The 14,235-nt window shown below is 47.6% G+C and overlaps 1 protein-coding gene across 1 annotated transcript in view; it reads right to left on the bottom strand.

Annotated features, from left to right (window-relative positions):
- LOC130019035 (GPN-loop GTPase 3-like) overlaps positions 1-12,699 on the bottom strand; it is a gene marked incomplete at its 5' end in the record, with an annotated part of 68,907 nt that extends 56,208 nt beyond the window's left edge. The window contains 5 exon segments of the mRNA XM_056109652.1: positions 170-337; positions 803-911; positions 6,500-6,628; positions 9,990-10,063; positions 12,532-12,699. Of these exon segments, the coding sequence (XP_055965627.1) occupies positions 170-337; positions 803-911; positions 6,500-6,628; positions 9,990-10,063; positions 12,532-12,699 (648 nt within the window).
- Positions 12,700-14,235: the final 1,536 nt, after the last annotated feature.

The following is a 14,235-nucleotide window of genomic DNA, read 5'->3' as shown; positions in this document are numbered from 1 at the left end:
TGGCCCCCAAAGAGAAGAAAACAAACAGACGTTCCACAGCCCCTCATGGGATGACAGTCCACTGTCCAAGAATGTGGGGTAAAAGTAAATGAGATGCTAATTTCACTTTCTCCCACCAAGGACAGAACTGCAAAACCCAGGGAAGATGACAATCTAATTACTGAGCTACCTGGACAGTCAAAAAGGATGTGGTCATCCTCGACATGGCCAAGGCAGTTCTCCAGCCACTCAAAGTTATTGGCAAAATACTCCATGCAAAACACCAGTCCTCCATTGGGACCGAAGCGCAGGGAGCCTTCCTCCAGCACATCATCCACCTCGATCAGTTCCCGGATGTCTGCAAAGAATAAACAGGAAATAAGTGCCCATTCCAAAATATTTATATTCACTAGTAATTATTACAACTGTGACAGTATCCAAAAAAATTGAACAGGGCCTAGAAAGAAAAAACAAGAAACAAAAACAAAAAGACACCAAACACGGGCCTGAGGAATAGAACAGCGGGTACTGCCCTTGTCTTGCCTGTGGACAACCCAGGTTCAATCCTTGGCACCTTAAATAGTTGCTCAGCCTGACCAGGAGTGATTCCTGAGCACAGGTCCAGAAGTACTGAACATAGCTGAGTGTGGCCCAAACCCCACCCCACCCATCAATAAAAGAAAAAAAATAAAACAAATAAATTGCAGTAGTCAAGGGATCAGTCTGAACGAAGTTTTCAGCTTCTGTGCCTCCCCAGAAGCAGGGGGCAGCACTCACTCCCTCAGGGCCCCCAAGGAGAGGGAAGGCTGCGCCCTGGACTCACCAGCCATCACATCATAGTTGAAATGCTCCGCCGCGGGATCTAAGTTCACCACCTGGACAGAACGGCTGAGGGCTTCACAGAGCTGGACCATGGTGGCACAGTAGGTGCTCTGTGGACCGGGAGGCAGGAGGGGACAGAGCTTCAGGCAGACCCCACACCACCAGACGAACCCCCACAGCCCCTGGTCAGTGTCTGCTGAGGCCCAAACTAAGCCTTAATCCCCGGGACTGGGCATCAGGGAACACCATGCAGTGCAGATCCAGCCCTACCTTGGCCACACTGACCTCTGTACAGCGGCCTCGTCCCGGCCAGTGTCCTTATCCCTGGGAGATGGTCTCCTCACTGCTATCAGGTGCGCTAAGTATGACTGAAAGGGAAGATTTCTCCCCCGCCCTTGATTTTGGGGCCACAGCCAGCGGTATTTAGAGAGGTCTACATCGTTTGGAGATCAAAGCCAGATTGGGTGTGTGCAAGGCCCTGCATGCTGAACCTTTCTGGATTTAATTTCTCTTTGCAAATGAGAATAGGGTCTGGAGCGTAGCACAGCGGCCAGGGAGTTTGCCTTGCACTCAGCTGACCCGGGTTCGATTCCCAGCATCCCCAGCATCCCATATGGTCCCCAAGCACCGCCAGGAGTGATTCCTTAGTGCAAAGCCAGGAGTATCCCCTGTGTAATGCCAGGTATGATCCAAAAACAAAGGCTGTGGAACTAAAGGGACCCTGGTGTGGGGACACGGAGAGTCCAGAGAGCAGGACACTCCCCTCGCACAAGGCTGTCTCTCTTTCAATCCCTGGACCATCCTGCAAGCCTGCCAGGAGTGATCCCTGAGCACAGAGCCAGGAGTGATCCCTGAGCACCACTGGATGTGATCCCAAAAGCAAAAAAATGCGGGAGCTCATACTCCAAAAATACGGTACCCCGTTTGACAGGATTCAAAGTAGCAGGCAACCAATCTTAGAGGGAAATATATATATATTTTTTACATACACACATATATACTTTATATATGTATATATATATATACATATATGTATATATATATATATATATATATACACAAGGTTCAACCTTTTACAACATGTTAGTGATCACTTATAGAAGGGCTCAATGGCCCCTGGGTAGAATACACACTCTTTCCTCTAAGGATACTTTTTTTATAGGATTTTCAGAGATTTTTTGTTGTTGTTGTTTGTTTTTGGGTAACACCTGCCGATGCACAGGAATTTCCCCTGGCTCTGCACTGAGGAATTATCCCTGGCTAATGGTGCTCAGGGGACCATATAGGATGCTTGGAATCGAACCCAGTTTCGCCGCGTGCAAGGCAAACGTCGTACCCACTGTGCTATCACTTCAGTGCCCTGGCAGTTTTTCATATCAAACAATACAAGAGAATAGATTCGTTGAGTTCTGCTTTGGGACAGGGATTAAGGTTCGGGATGGAACTATCCAAAATATGGTGGTGAGAAGGTGTACTGGTGGTGGGATTGGAGTCTGAATATTGAATGTAATCAAATATTGTAAAACACTTTATAAAATAAAAAAATTTGGGGGTTAGAGCGATATGACAGCTGGCAGGGCATTTGCCTTGCAAGTGGCCGGCAAGGTTCGATTCACAGCATCCCCAATGGTCCTCTAAACACCACCAGGAGTAATTCCTGAGTGCAGAGCCAGGAGGAACCCCTGGGAATCACCGGGTGTGACCCAAAAAGCAAAAAGAAATAATAATAATACTAATAATAATTTTAAAAAATGAGGGTGGTAACGAATAAGTTATTTCGCAATAAACACTCTCTGCTCTTCCCCCAGAGCCCTGGCCGCCCAGCCCCCCAAACTCCCATTTTCTTTTTTTTTCTTAAATTTAATTTCATTTTTAAAATATTTAATTTTTTTAATTTTTCCATTTAAATTTTTTTTTAAATTTTTTACTATCTTTTTTTTTATTAGTGAAACACCATGAGGTACAGTTGTAGATTTACAATTTTTTGTGCTTGGGTTTCGATTATACAATGATCAGATACCCATCCCTTCACCAGTGCCCATTTTCCACCACCATGGATAATAACCCCCCCACCCCAATGCCCCCATCCCCCCCGCCTCTGTGGCAGGGCAATCCCCTGTGTTCTCTCTCTCCTTTTGGGTGTTGTGGTCTGCAAAAGAGGCATTGAGTGGCAAACATGTTCAGTCCATAGTCTACTTTCGACATGCATCTCCCCTCCTGGGAGGATCCTCCAAACACCCTTTATTTGGTGCTCCCTTCTCTATCTGAACTGCCCTTCCCTCTAGAATACCTGGCTGGCCTCTATCCTCCTGGTGCTGATCTCAGCTATTCTTGGGTATTAATCTCATATTTTGTTACTTTATATCCCCCAGATGAATGCAATCTTTCTATGTCTATCCCTCTCTTTCTGACTCATTTCGCTTAGCATGACACTTTCCATATTGTACCACTTGTATGTAAATTTCATGACTTCATCTTTTCTAACAGCTACATAGTACTCCATTGTGTAGATGTACCAAAGTTTCTTTAACCAGTCATCTGTTCTTGGGCATTCAGGTTTCTTCCAGTTTCTGGCTATTGTAAAGAGTGCTGCAATGAACAAACAAGTGCAGATGTCACTTCGACTATACATTTTTGCCTCTCTGGGATATATTCCCAGGAGTGGTATTGCTGGGTCAAAGTGATCAAAGTAGAGAGAGAGAGTAATGTGATCAAAGTAGAGAGAGAGAGTAATGTGGAAATCATCTGCCCCACAGGTATAGGGAGGGTGTGGGATGGGGGTATATTGGGGATTTTGGTAGTGGAGAGTGGGCACTAGTGAAGGTACGGGTGTTTCATTGCATGACTGAGACTTAGACCCGACATAGAACCGAAACTTTGTAACTGCTCTCACGGTGATTCAATAAAGACAATGATAAAAAATGAAAAAAAATAGTGTAATGAGGAGTTCATGCCCAATTCAGTCAGCTAATCAGTGGCCGAATAAATAGCAGTCCACTCACATTTTAAAAAAAAAAGGAAAATAACATTTTAGCAGCACATTCTTTCAAGTGGCTGCTCCCTGCTCTCCCCAGGGCCTTGAGTTCACCACATGGACAGGACTTGTGGGAACAGGGAGAGCAGCAGCAGCCCAGAGGGGCTGCACAGAGAGCAAGCCCTGCTGCAGGGCCACAGCTGACCTGTCCTCGCTGTGATGCGCTCGGTGACATCACCGACCTCTCTTTGTGATGCAACCAGACATTCTGCAGCCTCCCCAACTGCCCCATACTCATTACTTGGTTCACTGCGGAAACGCATAGACAGCAAACATGTTTTGCTGTTTACCAAGAAATCGTGGTTGTAAAACCCCCAAGTGTAGGACACTGAAAAGATTCAGAAACTGGGTGAGGACTCATTGGAGAACTCCCCGGAATGCTTCACGAAGACAGTCGCTAGTTCAGGTCAGCAGGAACTGGCCCGGGCAGCCCAGCACTGATGACCGTGATCAGTCTTCATCACCTCCCTGAGTGTGATGGCGCAGAAGCTGTGTATGTGGAAGAGTGTGCACACCCATGTGTGAACGTGTTTATCGGAGGGCGTAAATTTGAGTGTGTACTGGAGATGCTGTGTGTGTGTGTGAGTATGTGTATTTGTGTATGTACGTGTGTCTGTGTGTGTGTTGTGAGATCATCTTGAGGGCAGCCTCTCCTACCAGGTGAGTCATCAAATCTAGCCCCCAAGGCCAGGTCACTGCTCACTGAGTTGGCACTAGGAGGTGCTCTTGGGCCAAGACTTTTCTAAACTTGATTGTTTCAGTCTCATTCCTATGGGAGGTCTGTGTAGATGCAGGTCCACCAGCAGGGAGGAACTCAGAAGGGAGGGGGAAGCAGCGCTTCTGGAGCTGAGCCTTTGTGGTTCTCCCTCCGCAGAGCAGCCCACAGGAGAGAAAGAAGATCTTCTACATATCCTCTGGGTCCAGTTCCTCTGAAGAAAGTCTGGAATCAGCCAGCAACAAGCAGAGCCAGACACCATCTAAGCAGAAAGTTGAGATTGGCCAAGGAGTGTCAACTCCCCAAAGAGCACCGCGTTCAGTGCCTTGGCCTTACACATATGGCAGAGAACGAGACTCAGAGCGCCAGAATAAAACGGGTAAGAACCAAGGGGTGTGTGTATATGCACAAGTAAATGGGGAATGCGAAAAGGCCCACCTAGAGGTGTCCTGGGCGCTGGTGTGGGAAAGGAGAGTCACAGGCCGGAGAGCCTATTCTGGGGAGGCCTCCACAGGAAATCCCCGTGAGGTGGGCCCATGGTCTCCCCTTCCTGCTGGGCTCCCTTTTGGGGTCAGCTTTGGAGAATCCATGGAAGGAGCCCTCTGGGTGACCTTTTCTCTTATTGATTCTTTAGCTCCAGCTCTGAAAGCATACTTGGCTCCGTGTCGAAGGACAGCGCCGTCAATGATCTCTCCAGTACCAGCTGCACGGCCACCCGCTGTGGCAACATTGGACCAGTTCCCAGAGGACCTAGCATGGTTACAACTGGAAGAAGCCCAGGGTCTCACATCAGTGTCTCTGTCTGGAGACCCTCCCACCAATGAGTATCTTGCCTCGGTATATTTTATGATTTTTATTCTTTGTTTTTACTTTATCTGTTATATTTTCATTTAAATAAATTGTGATGGCTACTCTTCACAATCATCCAGTTGCATTTTTTTTCTTTTTCTCTTTTTGGTTTTTGGGTCACACATAGAGAGCACAGGTGTTACTCCTGCCTCTTCACTCAGGAATTACTCCTGGCGGCGCTTGGTGGACCATATGGGATGTTGGTAATCGAACCCAGGTCTGCTGCGTGCAAGGCAAACACCCTACCTACTGTGCTATCACTCCAGCCCCGCATCCAGTTGCATCGTAACAAACTTCTCATTTGTTCTGGCATTCTTGAAAATATTCATCTAACATAGAAGATGATTCTTCTTCATGTTCCTGATATAAATAAAACACAAAATAGAAAATATGTTAATTTCTCCACAGACACAGTATGTATTTACCTACTGTTCAGGCAATGATCTATAATACCCAGAGGTAGTGCTGATAGATATTCATGAACAAAATTGGGGCGAATGAGACAGCACAGGGGGTGGGGCACCACCCTGAACAGGGGGCACAAAGCACCATCAGGTTCTGGAGCATAAAAGCCAGCAAATGCACAACCAGGGTTTTGGTTACTCTTTGTTTTTTTTGGTTTTCAGTTCCTGAGCCACACCCAGAGATCAGCCAGGACGGGCCAGGTTCTTGCTGCCCCTGAGACTTTAACTCAAGGAGCTGCTTAGATCAAACAGGAGGGCAGAGGTGTTCAGGGCAATCCTGGCTCTGTGCTCAGGGACCAGACATGAAACGGGGAACTGACCCAGCATCAGCCCAGGGGAGGCAGAGAATGGTCTTTCCCTCTGCGCCGTTCTCTGGCCCTGGCAAATCTAAAAGGCAAAAGGTAAAGGCCCTCCCGTTGATCGTCGATTTGCTCGAGCGGGCCCAGTAACTTCTCCATTGGAGACTTTGTTGTTACTGTGTCTGGCATATCGAACACTCTCGGTAGCTTGCCGGGCTCTCCGAGAGGGGCGGAGGAATCGAACTCGGGTCGGCCATGTTGGCCGCTTGTAAGGCGAACGCCCTACCCGCTGTGCTATCGCTCCAGCCCTCGGCAGATCTAAATCGTCAGAAATTACCTTGGGTTCTTTGAATTCCAAGTCTTCTCCGTACTGAATGGCAAAATCAATATGCTGTAATACAATGTTCATGCTTTCTTCATCTGAGTGATCGTAAGGCAAAAATCGGACCATCCTGTAGTCATCAATCTACAAATTAGAGATTTCAGAAAGGTCATTCAACTGACGCTTGAGGGTGAACATTGGTAGTCTAATTAATACCATCTATGCCTGTGCAGGGAGGAGCAGACAGAACAACAGCAAATCAGCATTAATTTTTTTATGACCTCTGACCTACTGGAACACTAGTAACATTACAACATTACTTAACTAAAGACTTTTTTTTTTATTTTTGGGTTATACCTGGTGATGCACAGGGGTTACTCCTGGTTCATGTACTCAGGAATAACTCCTGGTGGTTCTCAGGGGACTTATGGGATGCTAGGAATCAAACCCGGCTCGGACCCATGCAACGCAAACGCCCTACCTGCTGTGCTATCTCTCCTGCCCCGACCAGAAACTGAGACTTCTTTTAAAGTAATTGATCTGCATTCAACCACCACTGAAAATTTCAAAAGGGTACAGGCAATTCTGATGTGCCAAGTGGCCAGGAAAAAAAGACATTGCAGAATTTCTCTGCTGTGGGACGAGAGAGCTAGTACACCAAGGTGGGCGCTTGCCTTGCACGTAGGCAAGGGATGAACCCGGGTTCGATCCCCTGCATCCCGTATGCTCCCTGAGCCCACCAGGAATGATTTCTGGAGGCACAGCCAAGAATAAACTCTGACCACTGGTCAGTGTGGCCTCCTGCCCTCTCTGCTACAACCAATGACAACTTTTTTCAGAGGTGAGGGGAGGCCACATCCAGACAACGCTGGTGGCGACCATATGGTGCCAGAGATAACCCTGGGCCCCTTGTGTGCAAAATCTGTGGTGCTGCCCACTGAGCTCTCTCCGTACTTCTATACTAACTTCAAAGCAGACAGCCAACCGCTCCCAACATGCTGCTCCCCTAAAAAGACATGTGTGGCAGGGGATTGCCCTGCCACAGAGGCGGGGGGGATGGGGCGATGGGAGTGGGCGGATATTATCCATGGTGGTGGAAAATGGGCACTGGTGGAGGGATGGGTATCTGATCATTGTATAATTGAAACCAAAGCACAAAAAATTGTAAATCTACAACTGTAAAAAAAAATAAAATAAAATAAGGGGGAAAAAAAACATAAAAAAAGAAAAAAAAAAGACATGTGCTGGTCTGTGCTGTCCTTATGGTGGCCAGTGCCTGGGGTGTGTAAGCATGTGATAAGACGATTAAGAAAAATATGGGTCTGGGGGGTTCGCGGGAGGGGATGAAGAGCTACGACAGGGGTTACAAATGGCCTACACCCCGCACACCTCAGTTTGAACACCCAGCACCACATATGGTCCACCAGGCACAGGGGAGAAACAGCCCCTGAGCACCACCGGGTGTGGTCCCCAAACTTTAAAAACAACCCACAAACACCCCAAACACTTGCAAAACTCATCAGCCCAGGGATTAGCACAGCGCTTGATTCTTGGCACCAGATGGCATCCTAAGCATTGCTGGGTACAGCCAGGAAGGAACCAAAACTGCTGGTACGGCCCTCTGGGCCCTAGCAATGACCACTACTAGCCTGGTGGGCCAATAATCAGGGCGGCCCCTAGGCCCCCCAGCACAGGAGGCCCGCACCCTCAACCACCAAAAATTGTAAAAATACAAAGTCTTACCAGCCCACATATGGCATTAGTCAATTTATTGAATTTTTTGCTTCTGAAGTTACTTGTAGAATGATCTAATAAAGAATACATGTCTGGATCTAGAAACCTTTAAACATGAGAGACTGGTGAAAGAAAGAATTCTAAACACTAAATTTGTAGACTGACAATCGAAGTGAAACAAAAAAGTTTCAGCACTGCAAATGTGACATTAATTATTGTGAACTTACTTCTCAATTTCCTTTGTAGCTCTTTTACTCAGCAGGTCCATTTTTGTCATGATGTTAACTTGCCGGATTTCTAGAGATACCATAGCACTCAAGGCTGCCAAGATGCCAGAAATAAACTGAAAGAGGACGCAGAAAAGGGACGATGAATCAGTTGTCACCAACAGTGTCCAAACAAAAGGTTTCTGATCCCCACTGGAACAAAACCCACCTAAATAGGAGAAACGCTAAGATTGGGGCCCGAGCAAGAGTCCAGGCTTTAAGGCGCTTGCCTTGCGCCTGGTCAGCCCAGGTTCTAGCCCAGCACTCCATAGGGTTCCCAGAGCACTACCTAAGTGATTCCTCAGCACAGCGCCAGTAGTGAGCCCTGAGCACTGCCAGGCTGGGCCTAACAGAAGACTGCTGGGCCAATAGCTGACCTTAGGATTCTAAAGGTGAGGTGGGAAGGAGAAACGCGATCGACAGTGACCACACTTCTCCACTCAACAATATTTTAAAGTGTTCAGGAGGTAGCTGGGGTTGAGTTCAGCACTGAGGAAACATGTAGTGACAGAGATTAAAAGCAGGTGGGCCACATCAAGGCGAGCTCCTTAAGCCCTTTACTATTTTTTTTGAGAAGGGAAGGGTGGTAATACCTGGCAATGCACAGGGGTTACTCCTGGCTCTGCACTCAGGAATTACTACTGGTGGTGCTTAGGTGATGCTAGGAAACGAACCCGGATTGGCTGTGTGCAAGGCCCTACCGGCTGTATTATCACTCCAGCCCCCATATTTAAAATTTACTTATTTATTTATTTTTGGGAAGCCCTATACTATTTCTGACCCTTTAACGTTATCTTCTCTCATGCTCCCTCTCCACCTCACCTGATGGGTATTTCCTTTTTCGTTTCTGGGTCACACAATCCCCTGATATAACTAGTGGGTCACTTCGGCTTCTGCACTAAGGAGTTACTCCTGACCAGCTTTGGGAACCATATGGGTGCTGGAGACGGAACCAAACGCCCTCCCTTTCAATTTTGGGGAATACCCAGTAGTACTCCGAGCTTTGTGGTCAAGGATCACTCCTGGAGCGGCTATGGGGGCCCAGTGGCAGTATGGCAGGAATGACACCCAGGTTGGCCACATGCAAGGCAAGAGCTCTACCCACTGTACTATCTCTCTAGCATCCAGCTTTTTATTTTTCTAGTTTTGGAGCCACACACAGTGGTGCTTGGGACTTACTTCTGACACTGCCCTAGGACAACTCCTGAAGGCGACAGCTGAGAGTTGGGGACCACTAGAACTGCACAAGGGGCAAACTCAGGGCCTCGAATATACCAGCTCTGTGCTCTGCCACTGGAGCCATCTTCTTGGCATATTAATTTAACAAACATAAGTTCTAAGTCACTCCTGCGTATAGTTCATGAACTGTTAAGAATTATATGATTATGACTAAAGGTATTTGTACTCTGCTTGTGCCGGAGACTGAAAAATCAAGGACAGGTATAGTTTCAAACCTTGAACGACTACACCATGAATTGAGAATCAACAAGAAACACTCCACAGACTCGTAACTCCCACTGTTCCAGCTGCTGAACCAGCTGTTTCATCACGGGCAGGTGTGTGTACAACTCAATCTGACCTACAAGAACACAAGCCTATTATAAGCATGAAATACATTCAACCCTCAATTATGGGAAAAAACTTTTCCCAGAAACTGTCTTTGGGGGCTTGAGAGATAATATAGAGGGTGGCAACTTGCCTTGCACACAGCCAACCTGGGTTCGATCCCATAGGGTCCCTTGAGCACAGCCAGGAGTAATTCCTGAGCACAGGAGCTAGGAGTAACCCCTGAGTATCATCAGATACGGCACCCATGGTCCCCCCAAAACTTTTTTAAAGGAAGTCAATCCCTGCAAGTAATATATCCAATTTTGCTTGTTTTAAGCCGCACGTGGGGATGCTTGAGGGTCTCTCCGAAACTGCTGGGAGGGCTCGAAGCTACTCAGAGTCCTACATGCAAAGCCTACTACATGCAAGGCCCACTACATGTAAAGCATGTCCCCAGCCCACTATATCTCTAGCCCCTAAACTATATTCAATTTTTGTTTTTTTTTGGGGGGGGGGTGGGGAGGAACTACCTGATAGTGCTCAGGGCATATTCCTGGCTCTGTGCCCATGGATGACTCGTGGCAGGCTCCAGGAACCATATAGGATAGCAGGGATCGCCTTAGCTGTGTTCAAGGCAAGTGCCCTACCTACTGTAGTATCTCTCTGGGTCCCCCAATATTTTTTTTTCATTTTGGGTCACACCTGGTGATGCGCAGGGGTTACTCCTGGCTCTGCACTCACGAATTAATCCTGGCAGTGCTGGGGGGACCATATGGGATGCATGGGTTCCAGGTCAGCCGCATGCAAGGCAAACGCCCGACCCATTGTTCTATCACACCTGCTCCCCTGGCACCCCCCGGAATTTTTTAAGCAACTCTGGGTGCACATGTACGTAAAAGGGGCATACAAAGAAAATATACTGTCATCATCATCATCACTGTTCTCCTGTTGTTCATCGATTTGCTCGAGCAGGCCCAGTAACATCTCCATTGTGACAATTGATACTGTATTTGGCATATGGAATATGTCACGAGGAGCTTGCCAGGCTCTGCTGTGCAGGCGAGATACTCTTCGGTAGCCTGCCGGGCTCTCCAAGAGGGGTGGAGGAATCAAACTCCAGTCGGCCATGTTGGCTGGTTGCACGAAAATTATTAAAAATGATTTTAAAACGGGCTGCAGTGATAGCACAGCGGTAAGGGCATTTGCCATGCTCACAGCCGGCCCAGCAAAACAGGTTCAACTCCTCTGCCCCTCTCGGATAGCCCAGCAAGCTACCGAGAGTATATTGCCCACATGGCAAAGACTGTTAAGCTACCTGTGACGTATTCGATATGACGAACACAGTAACAACAAGTCTCACAATGGGGAAGTTACTGGGCCTGCTCAAGCAAATCAATGAACAACTAGAGGACAGTCACAGGGATTTCATTTACTTATTTATTTATTAACTATTTTTGCATTTTGGGTCACACCCAGAGATGCTCAGGGTTTATTCCTGGCTCTGCACTCAGGAACCACTCCTGGCGGTGCTCAGGGGACCATATGGGAAGCTGGGATTCGAACCTGGGTCGGGCACGTGCAAGGCAAACGCCCCACCCGCTGTGCTATCGCAGTGATTCAGCCCCGACAATGACAGATTTTAAAACAAATTTTTATTCTCTTAGTGTGAGGGGAGGAACTTTGGGCCAAACCCACTGGTATTCTGGGAGGATTCGTGACTCTATACTAAAAATAACTCCTGGCAGTGCTTGGGGGATCCTATGTGGTACCAGGGATCCAAACTTGGGCTGGCAGAAAGTAAGGCAAGGGCTTTAGCTGCTGTACTATGGCCCTAAAACACAAACAAACAAAAAATCTTGGTTTTGGCCCATACCTACTAGTATTCATTGACCCATATATGGTGCCAAGGACTGAACCTCTGTCTGCCGCAGCATCCTACCCATCCTGCTGTCTCTCTAGCTCTAAAGCAAACCTTTCAAGAGCTGCATAACCGAAGCTGGAGTGATAGCACAGCAGGTAGGGCATTTGCGTTCCACACGGCCGACCCGGGTTCGATTCCCAGCATCCCATATGCTCCCCTGAGCACTGCCAGGAGTGATTCCTGAGTGCAAAGTCAGGAGTAATTCCTGAGTATCACCAGGTGTGACCTGTAAAGCAAAAAAAAAAAAATGCTGCATGACCTGGTACCCAAGAAACAATAGACTGAGCATATACTCTGCATGCAGAAAGCCTGGGCTCAGTTCCCAGCATGCTTTGGTCCCCCAAGCAGGGCTGGGAGCAACCTCCTGATAACAGTTAGGAACAGCCCCAGCCTCTAGCACCTCTGGATTTGGCCCCCAAACAGAAGAAAACAAACAGACATTCCACAGCCCCTCATGGGATGACTGTCCATTGTCCAAGAATCTGGGGTAAAAGTAAATGAGATGCTAATTTCACTTTCTCCCACCAAGGACAGAACTGCACAACTCAGGGAAGGTGACAATCTAATTACTGAGCTACCTGGACAGTCAAAAAGGATGTAGTCATCCTTGACATGGCCAAGGCAGTTCTCCAGCCACTCAAAGTTATTGGCAAAGTACTCCATGCAAAACACCAGTCCTCCATTGAGACCGAAGCTCAGGGAGCCATCCTCCATCACATCATCCACCTCGATCAGTTCCTGGATGTCTGCAAAGAATAAACAAGAAATGAGTGCCCATTCCAAAATATTTACATTCATTAGTAATTACAACTGTGACAGTATCCACAGAAACTGAACAGGGGCTAGAAAGAAAAAACAAAAAACAAAAACAAAAGACCCTAAACAGGGGCCTGAGGAATAGAACAGTGGGTAAGGCGCTTGCCTTGCATGTGGACAACCCACGTTCAATCCTTGGCACCTCATATAGTTCCTCAGCTTCACCAGGAGTGATCCAGGAGCACAGAGCCAGACGTGCTGAACACAGCTGGTTGTGGCCCAAACCCCACCCCACCCATTAAGAAAAGAAAACAAATAAAACAAATAAATTACAGTAGTCAAGGGAATCCCACTCTCAAGTAATGATGCATTACAGTCTCCCAGGTAGACTTTAACCAGAAACACAAGGGGCAGTACTCTTGGAAGGCTAGTAGTTGTACTTATAAAAAAAAATGGGGCATGGCTGGAGAGATAGTACAGGACACCCTGGAGTGACAGCAGTATCAGCAGCAAACCCTGAGCACCACCAGATACGGCCCCAATACAAAATAAAAGGCCAAAGAGACAAGAAGGATTTAGGCCCAGTTCAAATTCCACCCCCACGTAAGCCCTGCAGGAGCAGAGCCAGTAGCGACCCCCAACAGTTAAACCAAATGCTTCAATTCTTGTACTGTATTTTGACCTCTTTCTTCCTTTGGTTTTGGAACCACAGCTGGTGGTCAGGGGCATCCCGAAACATGCACTACATCCCTCTAAGTTAGCACTTTGGACTCTGATTTTTTTCTCCCTCTTTGGCCTCCCAGGCAGTGTTCAGAGGCCCAGGGGCCAGAGACCAAATGCCAGTGCCCCAAAATGAGATGATCACCTGGAAAGGGGTTAGAGGCTAGAGAACTATACCCAACAGTGCTCAGGAGGCCCTGCAGTGCTGGGCATTAAAACAGCATCCTGTGTATGCCAATTATTTGCTCCTAACCGCTCTACTGTCTTCCTGGCCTCCACACTTAATTTTGTGCAAAGATGTTAAGGAATAACACTACAGACTTAGGAAATATTCTCGGCCTCAGAGGAAGCAAGAATTGGGAATGACTTTTTCCTGCACACTCTCATGTACCTTTTGCATTATTCTGAATACTGTGCATATAAAAACATCTGTTCTAAAACAAGTGAAGTGGGGCTGGAGCGATAGCACAGCGGGTAGGGCGTTTGCCTTCCACGCGGCCCAACCCGGGTTCAATTCCCAGCATCCCATTTGGTCCACTGAGCACAGCCAGGAGTACTTCCTGAGTGCATGAACCAGGAGTATCCCCTGTGCATTGCTGAGTGTGACCCAAAAAGCAAAATAAAATAAAAGAGGTGAAGCAAGGGACAGGGCAAGGAGGGATAGTACAGTGGATAGGGGATTCACCTTGCACACTGTCGATCAGGGTTCAATCCCCGGCATGCATATGGTCTCCCCAAGCACCACCAGGAGTTATTCCTGAGTGCAGAGCCAGGACTCACCCGAGCATCAGGAAAAACAAGGGCTA

This window comes from Sorex fumeus, unplaced genomic scaffold (genome assembly GCF_029834395.1).
Source record: "Sorex fumeus unplaced genomic scaffold, SorFum_2.1 ptg000400l, whole genome shotgun sequence".
NCBI classification, from domain to species: Eukaryota; Metazoa; Chordata; class Mammalia; order Eulipotyphla; family Soricidae; genus Sorex; species Sorex fumeus.
Note: the sequence above shows the minus strand (reverse complement) of the source record. Positions and strands in the feature narration are given on the sequence as shown.